We start from the raw sequence: 11,228 nt of genomic DNA on the forward strand, positions 1-11,228 counted from the left end.
TCTAAATTATATCCACAGGTAGTTTTTTAATATTTGTAATACTCTGACACAAGTGAAGGCATTTTTAAATACTTTGATAGTGTAGACTTATCAAATTGTTTTAAAAATCGTTCTTTCGTCTCGTCATTACAATGTAACAATCTATAATTTCCGAAAATATATTGCTTTCATGTTTAACGAGTTTTTAACAAATCCAAGACCTAAAGTGACGGTAAGTGGAGCAACATCCCGGTCGCGGCACCTTAGCCACAACCAGTTTTTTCTGTTAAAATCTAGCGACTTTTCGTTTTTCCCCCAAATGACAGTTGACACAATTAAAATGTCCTTGTAATAATTCCAAAACTTTAATTGTGCAATGTGTGCTTATTAAGATGTCCACAGCAAGTAAAGACTCTCTTGTAAGTATTCAACACTCATTAAACTTCTCTAAGTGTGGTTTCAAGCAGAAGAGCATCAACAACGAGGCGGTACAAGTCATAGTCCGCTGCAGGCCTTTGAGTCCGCAAGAAAAACAAGCTGGTGCTAACACTGTAGTGAATGTCTATTCAAATCGTGGAGTTATTGAAACAGCGAACCCTAAAGCCCGTAGTGAGAATGAGAGAAATAAGATTTTTACGTACGATGCCGTCTACGATTGGAAGTAAGTTGTTGGTTTGGTAGATTGGTGGTAACTAAGGATTTTAGTGCCTCTCAGCAGTGTATTTATGACGAAATGGTACGACCGTTGGTGTCTTCAGTTCTGGAAGGTTACAATGGATGTGTTTTTGCCTATGGACAGACAGGGACTGGGAAGACTTTCACTATGGAAGGAGTCGATGATGACTATGGCGTCATTCCAAGAGCTTTCCAGCAGATCTGGACTCACATTAACAGGACCACTGGGTTAGAGTTTCTAGTAACAGTGCGATACCTCGAGATCTACATGGAAGACATCAGGTGAAGGTTTATTACTTTTAAGTTACAATAGAGTTCTGCCAGGCGCTTGGTAACATCTTGTTAAGAAACGGGATGAAACTCCCGACGTGCGCAAGTCGGTTGACCCACGCCGGGATGCTTTTCTTGCACAAAATTTTAGTAAAAGCCCCCGAAAAATGATTACAGTTGTTATGAATGAGATTGTACCGATTCCCCTTGTACTTTCTCGCGAGTCTGTTCTTAATAATCTCAACTTCTTCCGGCGTGAAAGTGGTATTTCCAATGTGAATAGTCTGTCGGAATCTCAATTGGTCTCTCATGTTGAAAAACTCGCTCAAAATTCGATCGTTCCGTGGCTCCATCTCGAAAATTCCACTAACGTCGAATTGGTGCCCCCCATAGCCGTACTCAACCCCATAAATTTCGACGCCGGAGTGAAAAACCCCAAACCCCATATTACTCATGTAGTCATTAATCTTGTACATGTCGTAAACGTTCAAATAAACAGGCGCGTGGCACTTCTTCGTGGTAATAATCTCATCAGAGTTGCGATGTCGATGGATGCCCATGCAGGGGTGGCAGATAAGAGTGTTGGGTAACATTGAAGGGATGAAAACTGATGATTTTAAGCATGTCAAATGACCCCGGTTACTATGCAACGCGTTTTTGCAGAGATCTCCTGAAAATCAAAAACTCGAAGGCTCTTGAGCTCCGGGAGATCACAGGGAAAGGTGTCTGCGTCACCCATTTGCACTCCCAGACGTGTCAAAGCGCCGAAGATATGCTTCGCGCGATGCGAGCAGGCAATAAGAATCGCACGAGTGGCGCTACTAACATGAACGAGCACAGTTCGAGGTCGCACGCAATCTTCCAGATCGTCATCGAAATGGCCGAACACCAGTCCAAGTCCGTCAAAGTGGGAAAGTTGAATTTAGTCGATTTAGCAGGGAGCGAAAGACAGTCAAAGACCGGAGCCACTGGGGACAGATTCAAAGAAGCGACGAAGATCAACAAAGCTCTTTCGAGTTTAGGCAACGTCATCTACGCCCTGGCGGAAAACTCGGCACATATTCCATACAGAGACTCCAAACTCACGCGGCTCCTGCAGGACTCTTTGGGTGGGAACAGTAAAACCATCATGATTGCGAATATCGGACCGGCGAGTTCGAATTACGAAGAAACCATCATCACTTTGAGGTACGCGTATCGGGCGAAATCAATCAAGAATCAACCGATCAAGAACGAGGATATTAAAGACGCGAAGTTGTTGGCTCTCCAGGAGGAGATCTCCCGGTTGAAGCTGCTAATCGAGAAGAAAGCGAATGGGATTGAGTGCAGCTCGGAGATCGTCTTGGAGGAGAGCGACAGCTCAGACGACGAAACCGATAAGAAGGATGAGAGTAAGAAGAAACTGGAGCTGGGGAAGATGGAAGTGGACGAGTTGGCGCAAAAACTGGAGGTGTTGGAGAAGCAGATGGTCCATGGAGGGAAGAACATCGTCGACAGTGTCAACGAGAACGAAGTCCGATTAGAACAACAGAAAAATGAGATTGCGGCGAGAAAGGTACAAGCAATGAAGCCCCACGAACTTGTCTCACTTTTCTTTCACAGAAACGAGAGATTGAAATGCAGCAGAAGATCGAGTTGGAGGAGGAGACGTGTACGGAACTCAAACAAGTCTTTGCTAGTCTGCAACAACAGGTGGATTTCAAGAAGGAGAAGCTGAAGAGGTTGTATGCGAAGCTCCAGTCAGTGCGCCAGGAAGTCAAAGATAATCATAAGATTTATATTAACGACCGGAAGGAGATCGAGGAAGCTAATGATGAAGCCTCGATGCAACTCCGCAAGCACTTTCTTATTATTGATAATTTCGTACCACCGGAAGAGCGATCACGGTTGATCAACCTCTCGCAGTTCGATGAAGATAAGGATAATTGGGTTTTGAAGAAGGAGAGGGTTAATGCGATTTCGACGGAGCGTCCTTTAGGGCATTGCTATAGGAGGCCGATCTCTGAGTACGCCATCACTTCCGGACAGTCGCTACCGAAATATCGAGTAATTTGCTGCTCAATCATCCATTTAGCTCATGTTTTGTTTGTAGGGCGAGAACGTTTTAGACTTAAAGCTCGACATGCCTCTTAAAATCACTCAGGATTACGTCTGTCCAATAATCTGTCCACAAATCAAAGCGACTGTCACTAACATGATTCTCCATGACGCTGAGAATAATTGTATAGTGGTGAAAGCGTTACCCCATACCGTGGGGGGTAGAAATACTTCAAAGTTAGAGCACGAGGGGAAATACCGACAGGCTACTAAATTTGTAATAGACATGCAAAACTGCAGGTGGTTTGAATAAATGTTTTGAGTTTGTGATTAATTTTCGTTTTCTAGGACTAAACTCAACAATAAAACGGAACCAGTCCATTGATCAGCCTAGTCATTTTAAAGCTTTTAGATTAGGGTAAATAGCCGACTTCCTTAGTATTGATGCCTTCGTGAATCTCACGTTGAGAATTTTATTTTCGTACTAGTCATATAAGAGTCACCGTCACGTTTTTAATGGGCTTGAGGCGAGCGAGGCCCCATTTTTTGACAAGTTTTAGCAATTGAAAACTGCTAGGATGGCAAGTGGGGCATTGTCGGGGCTTGACCAGCTCAATCCAGTTAAGCAGGCCCAACATTTATTGTTGTTTATTATTTTTTATCAGTATTATTTGTGATTTGTGATATTTACAACTAATAAATTATTTATTGGCTTCTAACAAAAGCAAAGTTTCAATATCGATCCTGAAAGTCTTTCTCCTGTCCTCTTTGGTGCTTTCAGGGTATAATTTGGCAGTCCTGCATCCATTTCTTTTACAAAATCTATATAATTGGTTGCATATCTCTAGGCGCAATTTAGGTGGTAACAATTTTTTTTTAATTCTTTGGAGGCTTAATCTTAAAGATATGAAGGATTTCTATGATCTAGAGGACCTTTAAGACAATAAACGAATCTCTTTTAACAAAACCCAAGGTACAAATATATTTCATTAAATAAATTAAGTGCACAATCACACGATATCAAACCAAATACTGTTCTGTTTACTTCTTCATCAGGGCAGTGACGCGTGGATTCAGCTTCCTCACTCTTCCCCTGCTACTCACGCTCGTAAGAAACTTGTCCTCATCGGACTCACTCTCCGAAGTCACTTTATTCCGACTCCCCGCATAACAAACTCGTTTATTCGCCCTCCCACTAGTTCTCTGCATACTCAAAGGTCTATCATCACTGTTATCACTCGACCCCTCTTCTGAAGACATCACAAACCTCTTCCTCGTCTTCCTCGTCGTCGGTTTATAACTATCCTCCGAATCATCAGACTCGTCACTCTCCTCCTGAACTTTCTCGCTATGACTCGACGAAGAACTCTCGCCGCTTTCTTCAGGTTCCACTTTGGGTATCCTCGTCTGGAGTTTCTTCAAGGGCATGTTGTCGTCTTCACTGTCGCTATCACTCTCCGGTTGTTCGTTGACGTGGATTTCTTCAATGTCGCTGAGGTCCGAGGAAGACGTGCAGGAGGTGGTGGCGCTCTCTTCTTTCGTTTCTTTGTTGTTGCGCGTTGCGTAGCCTCGGCGCTTCGCCATCTTCCAGTTTCTGATGAGTTTGTTTATGTGTTCTTCGAAGATTGCGGCGAGGCGGACGGTCATTACATAAATCTGCAAATTGGGGGTGTTATCACCGATCGACACCCAAGGAGACTTACTCTAGAGCGCTTATTGGTGTTATACGTGCGCGAGTTCGTAAAGATGAGCCGCATGTCGTTGTAGAACTCATTGGGGGTTTCGTACTTGTCGGTGAAGAGCTTCTCCTTAACGGTGCTGAGATCCATTGGTACCTCAATCACGTCGTGGTAATCTAAGAAGCAATGAAGAATCAAATGAAAGGGGGAGGTGGTACCAACCTGTGTACTTCAAGTGGTTTACTGGGGTTCGAAACGGGACTGAGTCCTCACAGTCCCAGATCGCCTGGAAGAGTATTTTCGCTTCAGACTTCCAATCGTTGGCGTCTCGTAAGTATCGTGTTGGCAGCGAACGTAGCATCCTACTACTAGACGGCAGTATTTCGACATCTACTTCTGTATCAGTAGAGTCGTAAGTGTCCACCAGTTGGTGGTAAACGGCAGTGACATCAAGATGAGTCGTGCATTGTTTGACGATCCGAAGACACAGCTCAGTTAGAATCCGCGCGTGCTTCACTATGATGCTGTGTCTTTCATTGAACTTTTCGGCGTTCCCAGCGAGGTGGCGGATGTCAAACTGTGCCGCCGTCACCCTCCGGTAAAATCGATTATCAAATCGAGCTTTGATCGTGGATAAATCGATGGGATATCCAACAATCACCGCGTAGGTTGGATAAGTGTTGAGGTCCACGGGGACTAAGAAGGGTTCGGCGATGGCCAACTCCATAACTTTGGCGAGGCCTGTTAAAACGTAACTTGTGACCGCCTCGCGGTCATTATTAGGCCAGTCGTCTGGTGTGGGTTGGTAGAGAATGCTCTCGAGTTCCTCGTCCAGGACCGGGAGAGCTTCCCCGAAGTTCTCCGGAGTTCCTGCAGGAATGACGTTATTCACGGCGTGAGAAAGTGGAGACTCACTGTTTTCATCCAAGGGCTCCATGTCCCAGGGACTCATCCGCTCCATTTCGCCGTTGTCCCATTTGATCTCGTAGCACAGGAACGGGGAGTTTTGAAAGTCCTCGCTGGCGGTGCTCTTGGTCACGACCTCCCCAATCCACCACCCGTCGTCGATGTTGCACCGGAATCTTAAACAAATTGTTGAAACTGTTGTGTAATTGAAAGACACTCACTTGTCGCCTTCCTTCCAATTCCTCGACATGGCGGTGTCGAAGTTCTGCTTCAAAACGAAGAAGTCGAGGACGTCGGGCATGTCGTGGTACTTCACCGAGAAGATCTTCCCATTAAGACGCCCATCGTCGTCCAAAAGCGCCAACCGCAGGTTGCACAGCCGCGCTGGCTTCACATCGTATTGGATCCCCACAACTTTAACGTATTCGTGGCTCTAAAATCGCCATTAATTTCGAGTTTTCACTCCCTAAAAACGTACCCTCAGGTGCAGTTTGGTCCACGGCAGTGTTTTACTGTTAATCTCGTAAATCTTCTTACTTCTTACAGCGTCTAGGTACAAGTGGTGTCCCTGGGGAAAGTACACAAGCTCGTCGCCCATCTGCGGAAAATACGGTGTTTTCCTGGGTCTAACTTCCGTCAACCACTCGCTCATCCGACACGCATCTAACGCCGCTTTATTCACGTGGTTCACTTTAGGGGTTGGTTCCTACAAAGAGGGTGAAATGGTGATCATCGACTCAACCGACTTACTTTGGGGAGCTTCTCCGGAGTTGGTTCCCGCGACTCGCTCTTCTCCCCTTCCGACTCTGAATTGGAATTGTAGTTGACTTGTCTTCGTCTCGTTCGTTTTGGGGACTCCGCGTTCACCACCTCGTTGACATCTTCTTCGGCCACCCAATCCGAGTACCCCGTCGAGTCCGAACCTTCACTCTCCGAAGAACACTCGCTGGACAACACCACAATCGGTTTAACAATTCTGGTTTTGCGCGTCTGGTACGACGTGGTGTTCTTCTTCTTCTCGTTGAACTTCGAGGACTCGCTGTTGATGCTAGTGTTGATCATGTGAGGGCGTTGACAGAGCTGGCGGCGGTACTCTTGCATCTCCTGGTTTTCCAACACTTCCCTGAGGGGGCGAAGTTAAAACGGTTTTGACCACCTCCGGTACTTACACGTGCTCTTTTATTTTTCTGATCTCGATGTCCTTCAAAGGGGGGACCAAAACGTGTTTCTTCCACTTCATGTTGGGGTCGCTCTGCCAGTCCCCCGTGCTCTGACGGATCCCTTCTCTGTCTCTACAAGAAGGGGGTTATTGGGGCTAGTAGAACAAGAGAGGTACCTTCGACTGGTCGATCTCGCCAAGAAAGCGTTGCCTCTGGTTTCCTCCAACTCGTCGCCTCTGTGGTTGTCTTCCGGTACGACCTGAATCACTTCCTGCGTCCCTTCGTTTCCTATGACGATGCTTGGTACCAACTGCTCGGTGTTGCAGTGCTCTCTCCCTGGAACGAGCCTCTGCAGCATTGGCGGGTACGGATTCCCATCCATATCCACCAGAAACGGCGGTGGCATCAAATGCGGCGGGATCTGCGTCTGTTCGTCCAAGACGAAGTTGTTCGCGTCCCTCACCAACGGCCGGTAGTCAGTATGAAAGAACAACTCCTTCGGTAGCTGCAACACCGCATTAGTTTCATTTAGACTCTTCGCAACTCCTTACTTTCTCGAGGAGTTTATTCCCGTTCCCGAACCCGAAAATCAACAAATGCCCGTGGGAATCCGACGCCGCGACGACGTTCCCATCCGGCGCCCATTTCACGTCGAAAATCGCCCCAAATCCCTGGTTCTCAATCGTGTTGGTGAAACGGGTGATAATCTCCCCCTTGCTCAAATCCCAGATGAATAACTGGCCATCGTGACCGGCGGAGAGGATGACGTGGCGATCATGAGGGTGACTTTCCAGGACGTAGATTTCGTCGGTGTGACCGGTGAGGACTTTGTCGAGTTGGCCGGTTCGCGCGTTCCAGATCTTCAGAGTGTGGTCGCTGACGGCGGTGATGGCCCAGTTGTCCGAGCGGTCCCACGTTACCATTGTCACTTTGAGCTTCCGCGCGTCTTCGGCGAGTTTCTTCGTGCTAAAAAAAAACGTTTCAAGACTATATGGGGCAGTTTCTTTGTTTTTACCTGGTGGGTTTGGAGGTCCCCGCCACCGTGGTCATGTGTAGATACATCGTCTTCCACTGCTGCGACTCGAAGCCCCAGATGATCGCCGTCCCGTCTTTGCTCCCCGACATGAATCTCAGCCCTTCATGCGCCCACTGTATCGAATCCACCCTATCATTATGCGCTTCAGTCTCGAGGATCCTATGGGGGCCCTCGTCCCCCTTCATGTAATAAACTCTAACGTGGTGATCAGCGGAGCCCGTCGCTAAAAACGTCCCACCTGGACTAAACGACGAGCAGATCATCTGTGCTTGTCCGGGGCGCATCTTCTCCTGATAAACAGTCGGTTTTGACCGGAAATTCACTTTGCCTCCGGTGTCGTAGCTGTACGCCCAGAAAGCGACAGAGCCGTCGGTGCTAGTCGTTATCAAATACTGGAAATTCCATGAAGACGACGGACAGAAATTCACCGAAGTTATCATTCCGGTGTGACCGGGGAGGACAGCGACTGGAATGCCGGTTTGGAGGTCCCAAATGCGGAGAATTCGGTCGATTGACCCCGCAGCTAGAAGCGAGTTCTCGAGGTTGATGGCGATGTCGGTGATTTCCGAAGAAGCACCGCGGAATGTGGCGATGAGGCGGCCGGTGCGCGACGACCAGAGTTTGATGAGGAGGTCGTCAGCGCCCTAGGAAACCAAAAGAGTTAAAATTCAATTACCAACTACCCCCCCTTACAGTGACGATGTATTGGCCTGAGTGGTCAAACAGGATACAATAAACCGCGGATAAGTGTCCAAGAGTCCGACGCTGGAAATGTAAGGAACTGTACATTTTGGGGGAGACGATCCACCGGCGGCTGACTGGTCCCGAGATTTCACGTCCTTTCAGAATGTTTACTACAAAAAAAACTGCCATTTTAGTAAATAGAAACGTGGGGGCTCCTCACCGATGTTGTTAGAGGCGTTCAAGTAGTTACAAACTGGAACAAGGTGGCGCCTTCGCACGTAATTGCAGAGTTGTCTGAAGTTGTATTCAACATTCTTTCCATTTAGAGAGTTCTTTTTTAACCGAAACAAAGTGTCCACTTTCTGTAGATCCTTGACCGACGACGCCCCCGCCCGGCAACACAATTGCAACAAATAATCAGGCCTAACACTAGGAAACTGATGATCCATATCTTCAACAGTCCTCTCATACTCGTCCCCCAACCAATCCGTCCGTTTTGGCAACAAATTATGCTCCACCAATTCATCGTGAAACGACTTAAAAACCACAATTATTCGTGTTCACCCCCAAAGACAACGTTACCTGTAATGTTTTCTTGAGGGGCCCTCCTGATAAAAACTTGTGCATAAGAAAATAAAGATCTGAAACAGACAAACGACGTGGTTTTATTGTCAACGTGCTTTTATCGTACCTGAAATCACGGGGGCTGTCACTGGGGGGTCCATTTTTACGGGAGTTGGACCAAAACTTTGTTTTATTTAGATCAGCTGCGTCAACATAACCTCAAAGTTTGTTCGTTAATTTGACATGTCAAATGAAGTAAACAAGGCGAGACAGTGGCGGCGCCTTGCGGACGGTCCGAAGCTAGGGGGCGAGGTCAAGGTTAGGATCAGGCCCGGACTCAGGGACTTTCTCGCACTTGGATTATCCCTCCATCTGCAAGCGTTTTACACTCCACAATACCCACATTTGACCAAATTTATTAATGGCTAATAACGTAGTTGCCATGGTAACCATATCGTAACCATAGCAACACGTCACGTAACCATGGTGATAGAGTCACGTGTGAGCCATCTTTCCACTCGTTGGAATATGAATGTCATTATACTTCTACGAACGCATATTGCACATATTATTTTGACCTCTTCAGCAATCAATTAATAAAAAAATAATTTCCGATCCCTAAATTGCTCAAATGAGTAGGTAGCAAATTACACAGCGCTCGGCGAAATTACCAGTTCGCTTCGAATGCACAAATCCATATCAGAGCTCATTCCAGCCATGGTCACGTTCCCCAAAGACCCCAATTACCCCATAAAACGTATCTACTAGTTTAGCTCGACTAGTTTTAACAGTTTTGCTTTTAGTAGACCCTTTCTGGCAGCTCCGCTACACCCTGCAAATGTGGTGTCAAAGAGACGACCTCATGGCGCTGTGTCGCATAATTCTCGCCCTCAAGCTCTTTGGTTTCGTCACAAGAACAATTTTTCTTCTTCGCACCCTCAACAACTTCGAAATGTTGCTGGAGGTGACGGTAACCTACTCAATCCCCTTGCTGGCGGTGAGTAAGATGATCCTCCTCCTTCACCAGCGGAAGAACGTCGCGTTTTTGTACAAAGCCGTACAGTGCGACTTCTGGGATTTCACAGTAGGAGGGCCCCAACTGGAGGCTTACTTACAGAAGCGCTACAAACTGATTAACTACTTGCTTCTGGGTCACGCGTCAATGAGCGCGTTTTATGTCTGTTTGCATTTGGTTTTTGCTGAAGTCCCCATTCCGGAAGGCAGGACTAGATGGTTACCAACTCTTATTTATCTGGGGCCTCTGAACCCTGATAAGAGTCCTTTGTATGAGATTCTTTACCTCGTTTTAAGTTTCAACATGTTCATGTCAGTTGGTGGGAACGGATTCTTGGACTTGTTCTTTGTTTACGCGTGCCAACATCTCTGTGGGCAGTTCATGCTCCTCGAGAGGCTGTTGAGGAACCTGGACTATGGTTTGGGAAGCTCCAAGGATGTTGATAAGTTCAAGTCTGGGAGCTTTCAGAGGATAATCGGAAAAAGACTCGCGATTTGTGTCCGACACCACAATTTTCTTCTGAGGTGAGGAGGAATTACCACCAAGAGTTTATCTAACTCTTTTTTAAGGTACGGCGATGAGTTGAGAAACTTAACATCGATGATTTTCGGTCTCCAATTACTAACAACTCTCCTGACTCTTGTTTTGACAGGGTACACGTTATCGACGAATTTAGAAGAACTAGCAAAGTCCACCATGTTGCTCAGTTTTGTCTTTTCCTCAACCATGCAGTTTGTTATTTTTGCGGTGCAGAGCGCCGACGTGTTGCATCAGGTACTGTGGGTACCACCTGAAGATTCTTTTTAAAAATTAACAGTTTTAACAGAGCACATCCGTCGCCATTGCAGCGTACCAAAGCAACTGGTCCCTCTTCAACGCGCAAACCAAACGCGCTTTAACTCTTCTTATCATGAATTCCCAGAAGGGTTTAAGCATGACTGGAGCTGGCCTCGTGGAAATAAACAGAGAAGTGATAGTCACCGTATGTTACCATGGGCCTCTTCCGCGTTTAATAGTTGTGTTGTAGATGGGCCACAAAATCTTCTCTTTTATCACACTCCTTCGCTCTTTAAGTGAATAGATTGTGTTATGAACAGGGCCGTATTCCCCCGATTCCGGTCCTGCAACAGGTAGTACGCACCGTTACCTCTCCCCTCGAAGGTAGCAGTACCTGCAGGCACCCATCAACTTTTCCCCAGTCCCATTGGTCGTGCACGTCACGT

General features: G+C 46.7%; 3 protein-coding genes and 1 pseudogene across 4 annotated transcripts; 2 read left to right on the plus strand and 2 right to left on the minus strand.

The window, feature by feature from the left end:
* Window positions 1-283: 283 nt before the first annotated feature.
* LOC148175722 (kinesin-like protein Klp68D) lies at window positions 284-3,671 on the plus strand. 2 transcript variants are annotated; one of them, XM_088034108.1, is made up of 7 exons: window positions 284-398; window positions 447-640; window positions 685-936; window positions 1,588-2,479; window positions 2,527-2,970; window positions 3,017-3,264; window positions 3,310-3,671. In XM_088034108.1, the coding sequence occupies exons 1-7, from the start codon at window positions 372-374 to the stop codon at window positions 3,344-3,346; spliced, it is 2,094 nt and encodes a 697-aa protein (XP_087890234.1). In that variant the 5' UTR covers window positions 284-371; the 3' UTR covers window positions 3,347-3,671. The 2 variants fall into 2 exon arrangements, with proteins under 2 accessions (XP_087890234.1, XP_087890235.1); XM_088034109.1 differs by having other exon boundaries at window positions 3,017-3,261; window positions 3,310-3,670.
* On the minus strand, window positions 954-1,496 carry LOC148175723 (deubiquitinase DESI2 pseudogene; annotated as a pseudogene).
* A 257-nt stretch (window positions 3,672-3,928) lies between the features above and the next one.
* On the minus strand, window positions 3,929-9,261 carry BRWD3 (bromodomain and WD repeat-containing protein). The gene is made up of 15 exons (XM_088034100.1): window positions 9,118-9,261; window positions 9,009-9,067; window positions 8,647-8,962; window positions 8,436-8,596; window positions 7,722-8,386; window positions 7,258-7,672; window positions 6,883-7,211; window positions 6,716-6,838; window positions 6,297-6,669; window positions 6,025-6,252; window positions 5,768-5,979; window positions 5,556-5,722; window positions 4,863-5,510; window positions 4,665-4,816; window positions 3,929-4,617 (listed from the first exon to the last, which is right to left on the minus strand). Exons 1-15 carry the CDS (start codon window positions 9,149-9,151, stop codon window positions 4,003-4,005), a joined length of 4,497 nt encoding a protein of 1,498 aa, XP_087890226.1. The 5' UTR covers window positions 9,152-9,261; the 3' UTR covers window positions 3,929-4,002.
* A 212-nt stretch (window positions 9,262-9,473) lies between these two features.
* LOC148175725 (4-vinylanisole receptor-like) lies at window positions 9,474-11,160 on the plus strand. Its single transcript, XM_088034987.1, has 6 exons — window positions 9,474-9,575; window positions 9,630-9,747; window positions 9,794-10,529; window positions 10,575-10,779; window positions 10,832-10,987; window positions 11,033-11,160. Exons 1-6 carry the CDS (start codon window positions 9,474-9,476, stop codon window positions 11,084-11,086), a joined length of 1,371 nt encoding a protein of 456 aa, XP_087891113.1. The 3' UTR covers window positions 11,087-11,160.
* Window positions 11,161-11,228: the final 68 nt, after the last annotated feature.

This window comes from Gnatocerus cornutus, chromosome 4 (assembly GCF_029298725.1).
Source record: "Gnatocerus cornutus isolate USDA-ARS CGAHR chromosome 4, icGnaCorn1.1, whole genome shotgun sequence".
NCBI classification, from domain to species: domain Eukaryota; kingdom Metazoa; phylum Arthropoda; class Insecta; order Coleoptera; family Tenebrionidae; genus Gnatocerus; species Gnatocerus cornutus.

Coding starts and splice junctions, on each gene's coding strand:
- LOC148175722 (XM_088034108.1), top strand. CDS start 372: ATGTCCACAGCAAGTAAAGACTCTCTT. Junction 2,971..3,016: donor AGTCGCTACCGAAATATCGA/GTAATTTGCTGC, acceptor TTTTGTTTGTAG/GGCGAGAACGTTTTAGACTT. Junction 3,265..3,309: donor GACATGCAAAACTGCAGGTG/GTTTGAATAAAT, acceptor TTCGTTTTCTAG/GACTAAACTCAACAATAAAA.
- BRWD3 (XM_088034100.1), bottom strand. CDS start 9,151: ATGGACCCCCCAGTGACAGCCCCCGTGATTTCAG. Junction 6,839..6,882: donor GCGAGATCGACCAGTCGAAG/GTACCTCTCTTG, acceptor CCCTTCTTGTAG/AGACAGAGAAGGGATCCGTC. Junction 5,511..5,555: donor GGAGCCCTTGGATGAAAACA/GTGAGTCTCCAC, acceptor TCATTCCTGCAG/GAACTCCGGAGAACTTCGGG.
- LOC148175725 (XM_088034987.1), top strand. CDS start 9,474: ATGGTGATAGAGTCACGTGTGAGCCATCTTTCCACTCGTTGGAATATG. Junction 9,576..9,629: donor ATATTATTTTGACCTCTTCA/GCAATCAATTAA, acceptor TCAAATGAGTAG/GTAGCAAATTACACAGCGCT. Junction 10,530..10,574: donor CACCACAATTTTCTTCTGAG/GTGAGGAGGAAT, acceptor CTCTTTTTTAAG/GTACGGCGATGAGTTGAGAA.